Source organism: Eschrichtius robustus, chromosome 5 (genome assembly GCF_028021215.1).
Source record: "Eschrichtius robustus isolate mEscRob2 chromosome 5, mEscRob2.pri, whole genome shotgun sequence".
Classification (NCBI taxonomy): Eukaryota; Metazoa; Chordata; class Mammalia; order Artiodactyla; family Eschrichtiidae; genus Eschrichtius; species Eschrichtius robustus.
This window is the reverse complement of record NC_090828.1, coordinates 19,152,909-19,168,057: the sequence shown is the minus strand read 5'-3', so window position 1 is coordinate 19,168,057 and position 15,149 is coordinate 19,152,909. Positions and strand designations below refer to the sequence as shown.

The window sequence follows — 15,149 nt, the reverse complement described above, 5'->3', positions numbered from 1 at the left end:
CCAGGCGCACATACCTCGCAGTAACACGCACCTTCCCACACAAACCAGCGAGCCGGCTCACTGGCACCGCCCTGTGCCTGATCGCACAGACCCCAACACCTCTCCTCCCCACCACCCTCCCCACCGCCGCTCCCGCCCCGAATCCTGAGCGGACACAGTGGCCTCAGGACGAGTACACGCCTCTACCCGCCCCCCCTCGCCCCGTCGTCATGACGTCACGTGGGGTAGAGCCCTGAGACACACTGCGGGGGGGGGCGGGGGGGGGAGGAAAGGGGAGGCGGCGGAGCTCCCCGAGCCGGGACAGTCACTCAGTCACTGGGCGGTGGGGCCGGGCACAGACAGCGCCGCCCCCCCACCCCTCCCGCCTCGCACGCCCTCGGAAGCGCAGGCTAACCGCGCTGCGCTGGGGGGGCTTCCCAGCACCCCAGCCTCTCGTCCCTCGCCCGCAGCACCTCCGGGCCCCCCTTACCGTCGAGAGGCACCGGGAGTTGTTTCAGGGGGCCCTCGGGAAATTCCCCGAACCCCTGTGCCAGGAGGTGCCCGGTGAGTCCGCCCGCACCCCCCCCCCCCCGAGGGCGGTGCCCGGGGGCGCTGCCCCATGGAGCGGGGAGGCGGGCACCGTCTGCTCCCGGAGCCGTGACCCGAGTTGGAGCTGTGTGTCGAAGCCGCCCCGACCCCCGCGGATCATGCGCCGTCGCCCCTGGCTCGCCGGTCCCACCGGGCTGTGAGCCCCCCATTCCTGGCCCATCACGGCCCGCGCGCGATGGGCAGCACCCACCCTTGCCCCTGGCTGCGGCTCCGACCTCGGCCCCAGCCGCGGCCCGCGCTCTGCGCGCTCCTCTTCTTCCTACTGCTGCTGGCTGCCGCCTTGCCCAGGTGAGCCCTCACCTTATGCCCCGCCCTCCTGGAGAGCTGGGACCCTCAGCCACAGGGGCCTCTGAGCTCCTGCTGGGGCAGGGGACCCTGGAAGGAGGGAGGGACGGTGTCGCGGGAAAGTGCTGGTGACCAATGAAAGAGTACTCTCACAGGAGGGGGTTGAACTGGTGACAGAATAAGGGCAGTCCAGGGAGACAGGGCAGTGCCCAGGAGAGTGATGGCTGCTAGAAGGGGAGGTGTGTGTTTAGGGGGAAGCAAGTGCCAACCTGGAGTTCCTGCTGTGCTGGGGGAATGCACCCCCCCACCCCAGGAGTAAAACTCAAACTGCCCTGCTCCACCTTGCAGATCGCCCCAAGAGGGGCAGGGGTTGGGGGCCAAATGAGGGTAGCCCAGGTGGGGTCAGTGAGAGATTGCAGCTAGAAGGGTTCTCAGTATGTGTGTGTGTGTGTGTGTGTGTGTGTGTGTGTGTCTGTTCATCTGTGATCGAGTAAGCCCAGCAAGCTGTGTTGTAGACAGCAGTCTGTGTGTGCACATGTGTGTGAATGCGAGGGCTCATGGATCAATGTATGTTAAGATGAACATGTGTGTGTACTTGTGAGTGTCTGTGTGTATGTGTATAACTATGTCTGATGAAGTGTGCATGTGTGTAAGTGTTCCGGCGTCTGTGTGTCCACCTCATTGTGTGCAGAAGTGTGCCTGCATGAATACGACTGACTGAAACATGCCATTTGGGAGTGGTCTCCCGGAGAACACTGCATGTGAGAGCATCTATGCCTGGGGATGTACTTATGGAATACTGTGTGCGCAGGCATACCGGATGTGTGTGCATTTGCACGTAATCTGTGTGGGTGTGCAGCTGGGTGGGTTGTGTTGGAGGGGACGTTGGTGAGAAGGTCGAGGAAAGGAGAATGTTTAGGGGTATACTGATGGGTTCAACCTTCAAAAGCAGGGGTGGGAACAGAGGAATTATGGCCTTTGGGACAGAGTGTGTATAGTTAGATGGGGCCCTCCTAGCCCCCGAAAACACTCACCCACCCCCACCCCCACCCCACATGCCTGCAGGTCTTCACCCAATGATATTCTGGGCCTCCGCCTCCCCCAGGAGCCCGTGCTCAACGCCAACACAGTGTGCCTGACATTGCCAGGCCTAAGCAAGCGGCAGATGGAGGTGTGTGTGCGCCACCCTGACGTGGCCGCCTCAGCCATCCAGGGCATCCAGATCGCCATCCATGAGTGCCAGCACCAGTTCCGGGACCAGCGCTGGAACTGCTCTAGTCTTGAGACTCGAAACAAGATCCCCTATGAGAGTCCCATCTTCAGCAGAGGTAGCTGCCCTTCACCCTTGACCTTCTGCCCATCCCACTCAGCACTTCCACTCCAGAACCTATCTGCCAGCCATTCCCTAACCCACTCCCTCAAGCTGGCAACCACCCCACGTGCCCATCTGCCAGCTGTGCTGCTCTCTTGCCTCTTTCTGCTCTGGGAAAGTCCATGAGGGTCAGACAAATGGGGTAGATGTGGCTCCAGGCTAGGCTGTGTGGGATGAGGGCAGCAGGTTTCATGCCTGAGAATTGAACTCCGGGGTTATCCTGCCCTGAGACTGACACTGCATATCTCAGGCCCAGGAAATATCCATATCTGTTGCCTGCCTCAATTTACCCTCTACCTAGTAAACACCATGTAGGATGGAAGCCTGTGATAAAGTACCCAGAATCAACATGAAGAGTGGTCAGGGACTTTTGCCAAATGGTGTAGTTGAGGGAAGCCTGGGCAGGTAAAACTGTACTTCTGCAGAAGCTCTTCCTGGCGGGGTTACACCACCAGCCTCTGTGTCATCCTTGCCACCCCTGAAAATCCTCTCTAAATCAGAGGCACTGGGTGTGTGCCTGCCTCCTGCCCAGCAGGCCTGACGGCCCTGCCAATTCCTCCTCCCCTCACAGCTCAAAGAAGCTGCAGCCCACTATCTGTCCCCCTCCCTGGACTTCTGGGTGACCCAGGGTCTACCCTGACAATCCCTTGAGTGGCTTGGGCTGGAGGTGACAGGAGGTTTTGTCACTCATTTCCACTCACACCCACCTCCTGCCCTGGTATCTTAAGCTTTGACTCAGGTCTTTTGGGAAAGATGGGGGTCCTGCCTCCTGGATGGGCCTAGCTGGGTATCTCTCTCTCCTCCCCTCAGCTGCTTGGGTAGGACAGTGTGGGGACATGGCTCCTTGCAACTTGTGCAATTCTCAGGTGACAGTAGAGGAGGAGGGGTACCCCTGTACCCTGTGGCCTTGGGGCCCAGAGGCTTCTGGGAGAGTCAGACTCTAATGTACCCGAACTTCAGAAAGAACTCAGAGTCAGGGGCCTTTCCCTTTCCACCAGGACCCCTCCTTGCATCCCCGGAGCCCCCAAGTCAGGGGCCACGCCAGCCTCCGCCAGCCCCGCCCCGCCCCCGGCCGCCCGCCCCGCCCCCGCGCGCTTTCCCTCCTCCCTCCCCCGCGCGCCCAGGGCGCTGTTTCTCCCCGGCCGAGCCCAGCCCGACGCGTGTGGCGGCATGCAGCCGCGAACTAATCCCCGCGGGCAGCGGCAGACGGCTCCCGGCCCCAGCCGCGCGCCTCTCAAAAAGGGCGCCCCCCTCCCCAGGCCGGCGCTCCCGCCCCTGAGCCCCTGAGCCCCTGAGTCCCTGAGCCCCTCCAGACGTCTGCCCAGAGAGGCTCCCCGCGACCCCCGCCGATCGGCCAGCCCAACTCAGGTCCGGCGGCCCGCCCCGGCCGCCCCCGCCTCCCTCTCGCTCGCGGACACGAAGTGACGGCCACTGCATCTCTCCTGACCCGGCCGGGCCGGGCCAGCGCTCGCCGCCGCCGTGCGCCCGAGCCCACTCGCTCCCCGAAGTCTGGTTCTCTTTCCAGCGCTCGGGCCCCGAGCTTGCTCCAGGCTCTGCTCACTGGGGGCTCGGGCAGGCATTGAGGTTCTCACCCCTGCCACTTCGGGTGAGGCGAGGCTAGCTCTTCATCCCTCTTCCCGGCCTCGGTGTCCCCTCTTTCCCTCTGGTCCTCCTGTCCCCTCTAGACTCCCAGGAGTCCCTATTGCTTCGCCCGGGTGAGGCCTGTTCAGGCTGGTGGAGGACACGGGGGTTTTGAACCTTGAGGGCGAGTTCGGAGCGGTGGAACCCCGCGGGGTTGGCGCGGTGCCAGGTGCTCCCGGGTTCACCTGCAGTTTAATAAGCGGGAGGTGAGCTGGGGGGACGGGTGTGGGGAGAGGTGAGGTGTGGATGCGGGAGACTTGCCGCGGCTAGCCAGCGCGGGGCGGTGCCCAGCGACGGGAGGGGACGGGACAGTGGCTCCTGGGCTCCCGCAGGGAGGCTGGCATCCTACCTTTGGCCTCGGAACACCTTCCTACCTCTGTGGTTTCTGCCCCCCGCCCCCCCCCCCCAGCATTGCAACACCTCATTTCTACTTCTTATTCCTCGGAGGGGACTCTGGGCTTCTGGAAAGAAATTTCCGCTCCCTCCACCTCCCACCTCCAAGGGCCACCATTGCCGTGTCTCCCTCACTCCACACTTGTGGGATCATTTTTTTGGTCCATCTTGGCCCATCACCTCAAGGACTAGCTAAATTTGAATCCCACGGGACCCATCTTGGTGGTAACCAGCCCCTGGACTGGATCCTTCCCCCAGTCTCCCTTATTTTCAAGCCATAGATTGTCCATCATGGGGTCAGGTGACCCCAGTTTCCCCCACGTGGACTATTAGGATGCCCACCCCCCTTCTGACCCAAGCTGCCAATGGGGTTCTCTTAAAGGTGCACTCTGCCATGTTTAAAATTCAGAGACTGCTAGAAGGAGGTGGTCCCCCAGGTCTTCCATCTGAATGCTGTTACTGTCATCTAATTGTCCTGACACCTTCCCTGAGATGGGTTGGGCTGAAGGGATGGAGTTCTGATGTAAGAGGGAGAGGGAAGGGTTCTTGAGCACCTAGAGTGGGTGCTTGGGAAGCAGGACATACAATAGGGCTTTACCCAACCAAGGAGAGGGATGTGAGGGTGCTGGACCCTGGGAGTTGGGGGACAGAGAGAGGGGCCTCTAGGGGGGCTAGAAATAGTCCTAAATAAGCTGTGAGAGAACCCCCAGCCCAGGCGCAGCTATGACCTAAGTACCAAGGGCAGTGGTATCCCCAGCTTTCTGTTCTGAGGATCCACAGGGTTGGTGCCTAGATGGGTGAGATGCTGGACAAACATCAGCTACAGGGGGGCTCTTCATTGTGAGGACTAGAGAACCCCTCTATCTCTTACTCAGGATGCAGGGACCAGAGGGAAATTTGAGGAAGGGGCTACTTTGGGCTGGGCTTGGGCCCTGGAGTGAGAGAGGATGAGAGGACCGGGAGAGGTTTGGTGGAAGGGAGTGAGTAGATTCACACAGCGGGTACTGGAGCACTCATGAAGTTTGGGTACTGCCCCCTCTAAGGCCCAGGCCCATTCAGAAGGGATGGAAAGAGGGAGCTTGCGGCTCTGCAGTAAGCCAGGCTCCCAGCCCAGGGGAACCCAGCAATTTGAGAGCCCATCCTCTGCTCTCCAAGGCCCTGGCTCTTTCATCTCCCACCTCCCTTTTACATTTATCCTCGGGGAATCTTTGTTTTATGCCTAGGTCTCCAGGGGTATGTGGTGGTACTCAGATGGGGAGACTGAGGCACAGGCAATTGTATCCCAGGATTACCTAAGGTCCTATTATTCTAGTGGCACCAAATAAATTAGCCAAAACATATTAAGTACTTGCTGTGTGCTTGGCACTGTTCTAAAGCACTTTATCTGTACTTTAGCATCCTCAAACAATCCCCATGCAGTAGGTCCTATCATTATCTTCATTTCCAACTGAAGCTAAGAGAGGTTGGGTAACTTGCCATTAGTCACACAGCTTGTATGTGAGCTGTAGAGCCAGGACTCAAATGCAGGCCAGCTGTCTTTAGAGATTGCCCTCAAACCCCAGCATACTGCCTCCCAAGCTACAAGGCCACCATAATCTCCTACCGTGTGCCCAGAGGTGAACTGGTGCAATGGAGGAGTAATCCAAGAAATGGAACTGATATGCGCACGCACACGCACACAACACACACACAAACACCTACCCATGTTTGTGCAAACATGTGGCTACATTCAGTGTCACCCCTAAGTGTTCCCACATGCACACAACCCTCTCTCTCTCCCCAGCCCAGGCACACGAGCACGCACAGATTATTTGTGCACAGATTTGCACGGAGGGAATGGAGACCAGACCTCTCCCCTCTCCTCCCTCTTTGACTTGAATGGGCAGGGCTCAAGCTTCTCAAACCCCTCCTAGTTCCCACTGACTCCTGAATCCTCTCTCTTCCACACTTCCCTGCCCTCCAAACCTCCTCCCCCAGCCCCTTCCTGGCTGTTGGCTTCGTCCTGTAGCAGCAGCTGACTCCACTTAGATGCTGGCAGTCCCTGTCCCAGATCAAAGGCAGGGCGGCTAATTGTGCGTCTTAACGAGCCCCCCACCCCCAGTGCTCCGGGCAGCCCAGCTGGCCAAGGCCCCTCCCCTCTCCCTCTCCAGCTGGCCAGATGGCACAGTGCCTGCATCTGCCCCAGACAGTCGGGGCCAGGACCGAAACTGGGGCCCTGAATAGGAGCTGGGGGCAGACCCAATGGGCTGGACTTCTCTGAGGCCTGAATGCTTGGATCAGAGGGTGACCACACAAGCCCTGCCCAGTCACTCCTTCAGTGGCTGTGACAGCTGCCAGAGGCCATTGGGATGGTGTCTTTAGCTGCCTGGGGTAGGTAGGGGTGTTCTCTGTAGGCTGCGGGCTTTCTCCAGATTCCTCTAGGCCTGCCCTTGAATGTAACAGAGCCTGGAAAATGGTGTTTGGGTTGGCCCAGCACATTCCCCTGGGCCAGCATCTTGCTCTTTCCTGGTGCCATGCATAGACAGGGCCATAGGACTGGGAAATGGGCTACCTGGGTTTCTTACTCAGCAGCTTGTCTTCCCCAGAGCCAAACGTCCTTCAGCAGAAGGTGGCCAGGCCTGCTGGGAGAGCTGGGTCTGTGTCCAGCTCCATAACCCCTGCGACCTCGGGCATCTCTCCTGGTTGGCTCTCTGGGATCAGTGAGGCCCCCAAGTCCTCCCAGTCTTTGAAACTGATGTAGAAGGACCCAGTTTTTGTTTTGTTTTTTTTCTGAATCTCTGACCTCTACCAAGCCATCAGCCTCCAGCTGGGTTCTGGGCTTCCCCTACAGGTGTCTATGGCACAGGTGGCTTCTCCTCCTAGTGTGGGAGCTGTTATTGCCCTTAGTTTCTCCCACTGCTTGAACTCTCTCAGGTTCAGAGGCTGGTCAGAGACCGGTACCAGAACCTGCCCCTCGCCGGTCCTTTCTCAGATGCAGAATAAGGAAGAAGCAGCTTGCAGGTTCCAGAGCCCGACCCTCCTCTGCAAGTAGGCCTCCCCCTGCCACAGGCCCAGGCGATGGCTCAGGCTTGGGAACGCCAAGGAGGAAAGCAGTGTAGACAAGTCCTGGACTCCTGAGAGTGGCTCATCAGGGAGTCTTTGCAGCCCTGAGCATCTCAGGAAAGCATCTACCTTAGCTAACGGTTCCTTCTCAGTGTTCAACCCCACTATATGCTTAACCCTGAGCAGGCGGTGGGCTCCCCTCCAGCATCCTTCAAACAACCTCTTCAGCTGACCTCGACCGACCACAAGCAGGTGGCTGGACGATGCCCTTTTCTGAGGAGACTTTCTGGGATGTCCAGACAGGCAAAGGGGAAATTCTGCTGGCTCTTTTGTTCGCCTCTCGCATCTGGCCATCAGATAGTGTTCTTTGATGGGCCTAAGGGGGCAGCTGCAGGCAGGAAATCTTGGGGCCGGGAACTTTAGGAGGACACCTTCTCCTCTTACTTACCCTTCTGCCCATTAACATCTCCTGGGGCCCTGAATTCCATCACTGGTAATTTTTTTTTAGGTTAAAATTTGCCTTCTTTCTGCAGGCTTATCTTAAAATTGCAAATATCACATGAGAGGTAGTAACTTAAGTCCCTGATGGTTAAAAAAAAAAAATTAATGTTTACTAGATACTTTCTGTCCAACAGGAGAGATGTAGTCACAATTCTGAGCTTGGCTAAGGGTGAAGCAAGGGAAAGGAGTTCAAGACGGAGGGCTGTGGGAGAGACCTCCCCCATTCCACTGTGTGCAGAACTTCCGGTGTGATTTCTGCCCCTCTTTGAATCTATGCCCTTGTACCAGATTTTCCCCCAACACTGGGCCTCTGCTTCCTCTCAGTATGGTGAGAAGGTTGGGCAGGGAGGGCAGAGGGATGGGATGTGGAGGCTCCTCAAAGGCTGTTTCCTGCGTCTCTCTGCGCAGGTTTCCGAGAGAGTGCCTTCGCCTACGCCATCTCGGCAGCTGGCGTGGTGCACGCTGTATCCAACGCCTGCGCCCTGGGCAAGCTGAGGGCATGTGGCTGCGACGCGTCCCGGCGTGGGGACGAGGAGTCCTTCCGTCGGAAGTTGCACCGCCTGCAGCTGGAAGCGCTGCAGCGCGGTAAGGGCCTGAGCCACGGAGTTCCCGAGCACCCTGCCCTGCCTCCTGCCAGCCCAGGCCTGCAGGACTCCTGGGAGTGGGGCGGCTGCAGCCCCGACGTGGGTTTCGGAGAGCGCTTCTCTAAAGACTTTCTGGACTCCCGGGAGCCTCACAGAGACATCCATGCGCGCATGAGGCTCCACAACAACCGAGTGGGGAGGCAGGTGAGAACCCCATCCCTCTGGGCCTGCTCCAGACCCCTCTGCCTAGGGCCCCTCCCCTTCCCCAGGCTTATGTCTCCTCTGGGGACCACACCACTCTCCCTAACTTAGCAACTTTCTCATTGCCCCCTCCTAATTCAGTCATCAGATGTGTTTTGGATAACTACTGTGTGCCAGGCGCTGGACTAGGCCTGGGAATATGGGGATAAAACAACCCCTGCCCTGGAATAGCTCCCCTTCCGCTGAGCAGCCTGCTTCTCCCATTTCCTGCTGTGAGTAGTGGGGAGAGCTCTGGGCTGCAGTCAGGACCTCAGAGTCTAGGCCCAGCTTTGCTACTCTGTCTCTCCCCCTGTAAAATGAGAAGGTTGAACTGCATCATCCATAAGGCTCCCCAGCACAAATGTTCCATGATTCGGTGCTTTCCTATGCTGGGACCCCCCTCCTCTCCCAGGCTTTCTGTGCAGAATGAGGGATTCCTGCAAAGGGAGATCCCTAGGGGCTACTGTGGTACTGTGTTATGTTGTCCTCCTCCTTTCTTCCCCCACCCCCGAATGTTCATATACCTCAAAGGTCATTTATTTAAGAGAGAGAGAGAAAGAAGAAGAAGAAGGAGAGGGAAAGGGAGAGGAAGAAGAAGAGGAGGAGGAGAGGAAGGAAGGAAGGAAGGAAGGAAGGGAGGAGGGAAGGAAGGCAGGGAGAAGGGCGGGAGGGAGGAAAGAAAGAAAGGGGAAGTAATAATATCCTGCATTTAATTTATTGAGTGCTTACTCTGTGTTAGGCACTGTCTGGGGCATTTTACTACGTCCTATTTCATCCTTACACCTACCCATGAGGGTTCTATTATTAGCCTCATGTTCAGATATGGAAAGTGAGGCACAGATAGACTAAGAAGCTTGACTAAGGTGATGCAACAAGTGAGAAAGTGGCAGAGGCAGGATTCATCCCCAGGCAGTTGAGCCCTGAGCTCTTCTGTTCTATAGTGTAGTCTACACTGAGTTGCCTCCCTGGCCCTCATGGTGGCTCAGCACCCTCTTTTCCTGGCTATTCCACCCCTGTCCCTTCTCTTGGCCCTGCCCAGCCTGCTCAGGCCTTCTTTCTGGCTTCCCCTCACTCTAGCTGGCACTTTCTCCATCTCACTACCCTTTCTCCTGGCTTCTCAGCCCAGGCCAGTTCACCTTCTTCTTCCACAAAGACTGGAGCTGATTCAGCTCTTCCATCATGACCGAGAGGTGATGTAAACTGAGGCATACCCACCCTCAGGTCACATCCAGCTCCCACCCAGTCCTGTCCTGTCCACGCAGCTCTTTTCCCAAGCTTTGATACTATCCTAGCCCATAACAACAGTGCCTCTCCTCCTTGTTAAACTGGTTAATTAATGGCTGCTGCCTGTGGGAAGCAGATGTTCTGGAGCTGTTGGCCAGGGGAGGCATTGGGCTGTTTTCCACGTGATGCTGACACCACAGGCTGCACATACAAGCTGCAGAGCCCTTTAAGACTTGGAGGAATGGGGTCCCTCTCTTATGGCCCTACTGCCCAGGTTTGGGGGACCCAGATCATTTTTTGGAGTGGGGGGGCAGCAGGGGGAGGAGGATGTGGCCAATTTCCTCTGGGGTCTCTGGTGAGGATAATGTGAAGGGGTTCTTTGGGAGGAGGCTCAGGAGAGCAGGCTGAGAGCTGGGCAGGGGCTGGGTAGGTTGTATTCCTGTACCTAGCTCCCTTGGAGGCCTGGGAACCTCTCTCCACTTTCGTTGCCCTGGGGGTCTGGCTCTTTGGGTTCCCTTTGGTTCTGTATTCAGGTAGGGCCTTTGGCCCCTGTTGGTGCTCACTGTTTCCTAGGAGGAATGGTGGCACTCAGCACCCGGCAAAATAAGTGCCAGCCAGTAGAATGGGAGAATGGGAGGGAGGCAGGGGGGCAGGGGGAGGAGGGGGAGTCTCCCCAGCCCCTGGCCCCTCTCCTTAGGCTCCCTGAAAAGTGCTGCAGGGCCCAGAGGAGTTAAGGGGCTTTTCAGACTCCCCACAGCCTCCGCTCACTGCCTGGAGTGAGGCCAGAGGCTTTGGGGCTGGGATGTAGTGGGGCCAGCACACCCCTGCTCCTGGTCCTGAGGGTTGGAAGGAGAGGGAATTTCCCTGAGGATCTGGGATCCCCCCTCAGGAAGCAAGAGCCTCCAGCCCCAAGGGCCCCCCTGCAGCTGCTGGGAAAGGCAGGGGGAGAGGAGGGGAAGCAGGAAGGAGGGAATTCCCCCAGGGTCTGGCCGGGTGGGAGGTGGATGCGAGAGCAGCAGAAGAGTAGGCAGAACTCTTCTCCTGACCGCCTGGTTTAGGAGCTGTGCCACCCACCCACCCACCCACTTGGGGCCTCAGCTTTTGCCTCCGTTCAATGGGGGTTGGTTTCCAGAGCCTCTGAGAGTCTCGCGGGCCGGTGTCTGCGTCGGGAGGAGGCCAGTGGGGCTGGCCTCGGGCGTCACCCCTCCCCGTTCCTCCCTCTGCAGGCGGTGATGGAGAACATGCGGCGGAAGTGCAAGTGCCACGGCACGTCAGGCAGCTGCCAGCTCAAGACGTGCTGGCAGGTGACGCCGGAGTTCCGCGCTGTAGGGGCACTGCTACGTAGCCGCTTCCACCGTGCCACGCTCATCCGGCCGCACAACCGCAACGGCGGGCAGCTGGAGCCGGGTCCCGCGGGGCCACCCTCGCCAGCCCCGGACACTCCGGGGTCTCGGCGCCGCGCCGGCACCGCCGACCTGGTCTACTTCGAGAAGTCGCCCGACTTCTGCGAGCGCGAGCCGCGCCTGGACTCGGCGGGCACCGTGGGCCGCCTGTGCAACAAGAGCAGCGCGGGCCCGGACGGCTGCGGCAGCATGTGCTGTGGCCGCGGCCACAACATCCTACGCCAGACGCGCAGCGAGCGCTGTCACTGCCGCTTCCACTGGTGCTGCTTCGTGGTCTGCGAGGAGTGCCGCATCACCGAGTGGGTCAGCGTCTGCAAGTGAGCGGACGGCTCGCCTCCCTGCGCCTGGTCCTCTGCGGCTTGCGATCTTGGCCGGGCAGCGTCACCTTGGTTCCTGGGAGTGGAGGATGGACCACAAAATCTTACAGGAACCTCCCAGCTCTGAGGTCGTCAAGACTGCAATCACGGGATGGTTCAGGCCCGCTCAGACCCCCTGCTCACTTCTGTGGCCTCCAGGACCGGTTTGCCTCCCGGCTCTCTGACCCAAGCTCAGACAGCTCCGTTGGGCTGGCGGTTGCCCCACACTCTAGGGCAGTGTCAGCCAGGCATCCTCTGGGCCTGCCTCCTTTTATCTCTTCACCCCTACCCCTGGAGAGGGAGGGAATGAATGGAAGCTGATGGGGAGGGGGAGGAGGATTAAAAAGAAGGAATGGACATCACTGAGCTGAAGTGATTCTGCAGAGGCCTCAGACACCCTCCCCCACTGGCCTCTGTCCCTCATCATTCATTTAACAAATATTTATTTTTCACTCTTTGTGACCTGGCACTCTGTGGGGGACGAGAGGTGCTGGGGATACAGATGTGAATAAGAGACACAGGACCTGCCCTCTTGGAGTTTACATTCGGGCTGGGGAAGATGGACAATAAACAAGAAAATACACAAACAAGGTCATTTCAGACAATGCTATGTGCCGTGAAGAAAATAAAGCAAAGTGCTGGATGTAGAGTGATTTGTGGGGAGTGGGGCCCCTCTAGATAAAGCTACTGGGTGCGGAAGACCTCATGCTGAGACTGCATGAGGAGGAGAGCCATGCACAAATTGAGGGTCAGGGCTTTTCAGGCAGAGTCCATGTGAATGCAAAAGCTCTGAGGACAGAAAGATCTCAGGATGAACAGCAAAGAGGCCAGTGTGACTGGAGTGAAGAAATCAAGGGACAGATTAACAGGAGAGGAGCTGCTGGAGGGGGATGGGGGATGGGGAATGGTCACATTATGCATCCTTCCAGGCCAAGGTAAGGGATTTTATGTAAGAGGAATGGGAACCTTCAGAGGGTCTTAGGCAGGCAAGTGTCATGGTCTGATTCCCACACTGCTTGCTGTCTGGGGAACTGAATGGCAGGGGACAAGTTGACAGCAGGGGGCCAGTTAGGAGACTACAGCCATCTTCCAAACCAGAGATGAGGCCTGGGCTAGATGGAGGCAGTGGGGAAGTTGGCAAGGGGCTGGATCAGGAGCCCTGGATGCCAGAGCTCTAGCTGTCCACCTTGTGCCTGAGCCCTCTGCCACAAGCCAGGACGAGTGTCGGCCAGTAGCACCCGTCGGCAGAGACAGGAGGCACTCTGAGAGGAGTAATCCTGGGCAAGACCCAGCTCAACCCAGCCAGCCCAGCGCCCCGGGGAGCAGGTGGGGCTAGGAGGTGCGGCCTGGAGAAGGGTGGCAGGGGAGGGCCAGGAGACTCGCTGTCTGGATTCTGGTCTCTTGGAGTCCAGGCAGGGGAGGCGGGGTATGTAAGTAAGGCTGGGGGTGGGGGGATATCCTTCCTGGGTCTCTTGTGCCCCCAGATCCCCAGCTCAGGATGCCCCTTGGCAGGTCAGCCAGCCCCCCTTCCATACCCCCATATGAATGCTGCTAAGCTGGCAGCCTGGGTCCAGCATTGCACTCTGCTTGGCTCTCAGATCTGATGTTTTTCTGGACCAGACCCTCAAGGAGGAGGCAGTGGAGAGGGAGGTGGGGTCAAGTTCTTGGGGAAAGAACACTTCATCAACTTCATCCAGGCCTCCTGCTGCTCACAGTTGAGAGTCCTGCTGCCTGCCTCAGTTTACCCCAGAGTGGCACCCTTCTTGATGAACCAACCAAGGATGAAGTATTGTTCCTTTTCCCAGTTTCCAGCCTACCTGCATCCCCATACTTCCCTGGCCCTGACCCATGTCTCCCTACCCCTGGGTAGGGGTGAGAAGGAAAGGAGGTTCTCATGGTGATGCACCCCTGTAGGCCCACCACCTGGGAGATTTGCCCCCACTCGCTTGCCCTCAGCTTCCTTCCCTCCAACTCCTCCTGCATCCCAGCAGCTCTCAGACATGACTAAGGCAGCAGGACATTTCACATGCTCAGTTCTGCTGCCTCTGTAGAGGACAGGGTTTCTCTCCCCATCCCCCTAAAGACAGTACCACAGGCAGGCGGGTGAGAGTCCCCCGGGAGGAGGGGTGGGCAGGAGCAGCCAGACACACCTGCCTCATTCCTTTCCTCTTGTTCACCCAGGAGAAAGCTTTGGGGGCTGGGTTCGCTGCCTCCTCCCTCCCTCCCATTCAGGGTAGGAGGGAAGGGAGGGGCAATGAAGGCCTGGGGGGGGTACTCCCACCCCCTGCCCAGCCCCCAGCAGTGTCCACTACAGCGTTAGCTGTGGCTTCAGCCTCCTCTGCCTTCCAGGCTTTAGGAGGACAGAGTTGGGGGAGGAGAGACTGAAGATGAGAGACACAGGATGAGGGTTGGGCTAATGAGGTAGGAGCTGTAACACTGCAGAGCGTGCTGCCTCGAGAGGGAGGGGTGGGCCGTGGAGTGGGACAGGGGACTGGACACCAGGCTGTGGGGGACATATCCCAGTCAAGTCAAATCATGGTGATCTGATACATGCTAGCTTTACCTGTAAAGGGAGAGAGGAAAAGTTGGAGAAGGAACAAATAGGGTGTTGCCCACCCCCATCCTTTCTCTGGGCCTGAAGCTGACTAGAGTCTGGACCAAAGCTGAACCCCACATTTGAAAAGGGGTGTATGGGATTTGGTTGACCCTAAAGGGAGATATGGAGGTGATAAGGGGTGGGAAAATGGGGCCCAAGAGGCACTGGGTCTATGCACTCTGGCTAAGAGTGAGGCAGAAATCAATGTGCTGGTTGGAAATAGGGGAAATGGGCTGAAATAAAGTGGGACGGTGGAAGTAAATAGGAGGAAGAACTTGCCAAGAGCTAGTAGAGGACCAAGGTTCAGATTTGGAAATAAGAAGAGAGGGTGGACCAGACTTCACTCAGAGGGGGAGGAAGCCATCCCCACCCCCAACACCTTTCACCTTGATGGACATTGGGCCAACTCCTTGCAGGAGGAAAAATAGCATGGAGCCTGGATGGTCCCAAAGGGAAGAAGGGAGGGAAGTAAAAGAGAATGAGGTGGTGGATAGATCAGCAGGCAGTGGTGGGTTAAGGGTCAGGGAGAGGCAGCCAGACTGGGGTGGGGATCAGAACCCAGGCATCCTGCTTTTTTGTCGCCCAAGGTCCCAGGGTCGGAAAAAAGAGGAAGGGAGAGGCAAAGGTAGAGGCCTCGGCAGCTGTAGGAGGGCCAGGTGGGTGAGAAGCGAGGTCAGAGGCATCCCGGTCCTCCCTCGCCTTCCTCCGAATTAATGCGCCCCCAGCTAGCCCCCGGCAGGGGGCCTTCCACGTTGGAGCTTGGCCAGGCCCTAGTCGCGGCCTCCCTCCTCCCCTCCCACCCACCCCCCCCTTCTCATGTGGTTGCCGGCAGCTGCCTGCGGTCGCCCCAACTCCTGCGCTCAAGGCACGGGGACTTTCCAACAGGGGAAAAAATGACTTAATGAGAGTGGGAGCCGGGGGCGG

General features: G+C 58.4%; 1 protein-coding gene across 1 annotated transcript; it reads left to right on the top strand.

The window, feature by feature from the left end:
* The first annotated feature begins 763 nt into the window (after positions 1–763).
* Positions 764–11,594, top strand: WNT10A (Wnt family member 10A). The gene is made up of 4 exons (XM_068543778.1): positions 764–876; positions 1,939–2,201; positions 8,231–8,610; positions 11,097–11,594. Exons 1-4 carry the CDS (start codon positions 764–766, stop codon positions 11,592–11,594), a joined length of 1,254 nt encoding a protein of 417 aa, XP_068399879.1.
* The last annotated feature ends 3,555 nt before the right edge of the window (positions 11,595–15,149 follow it).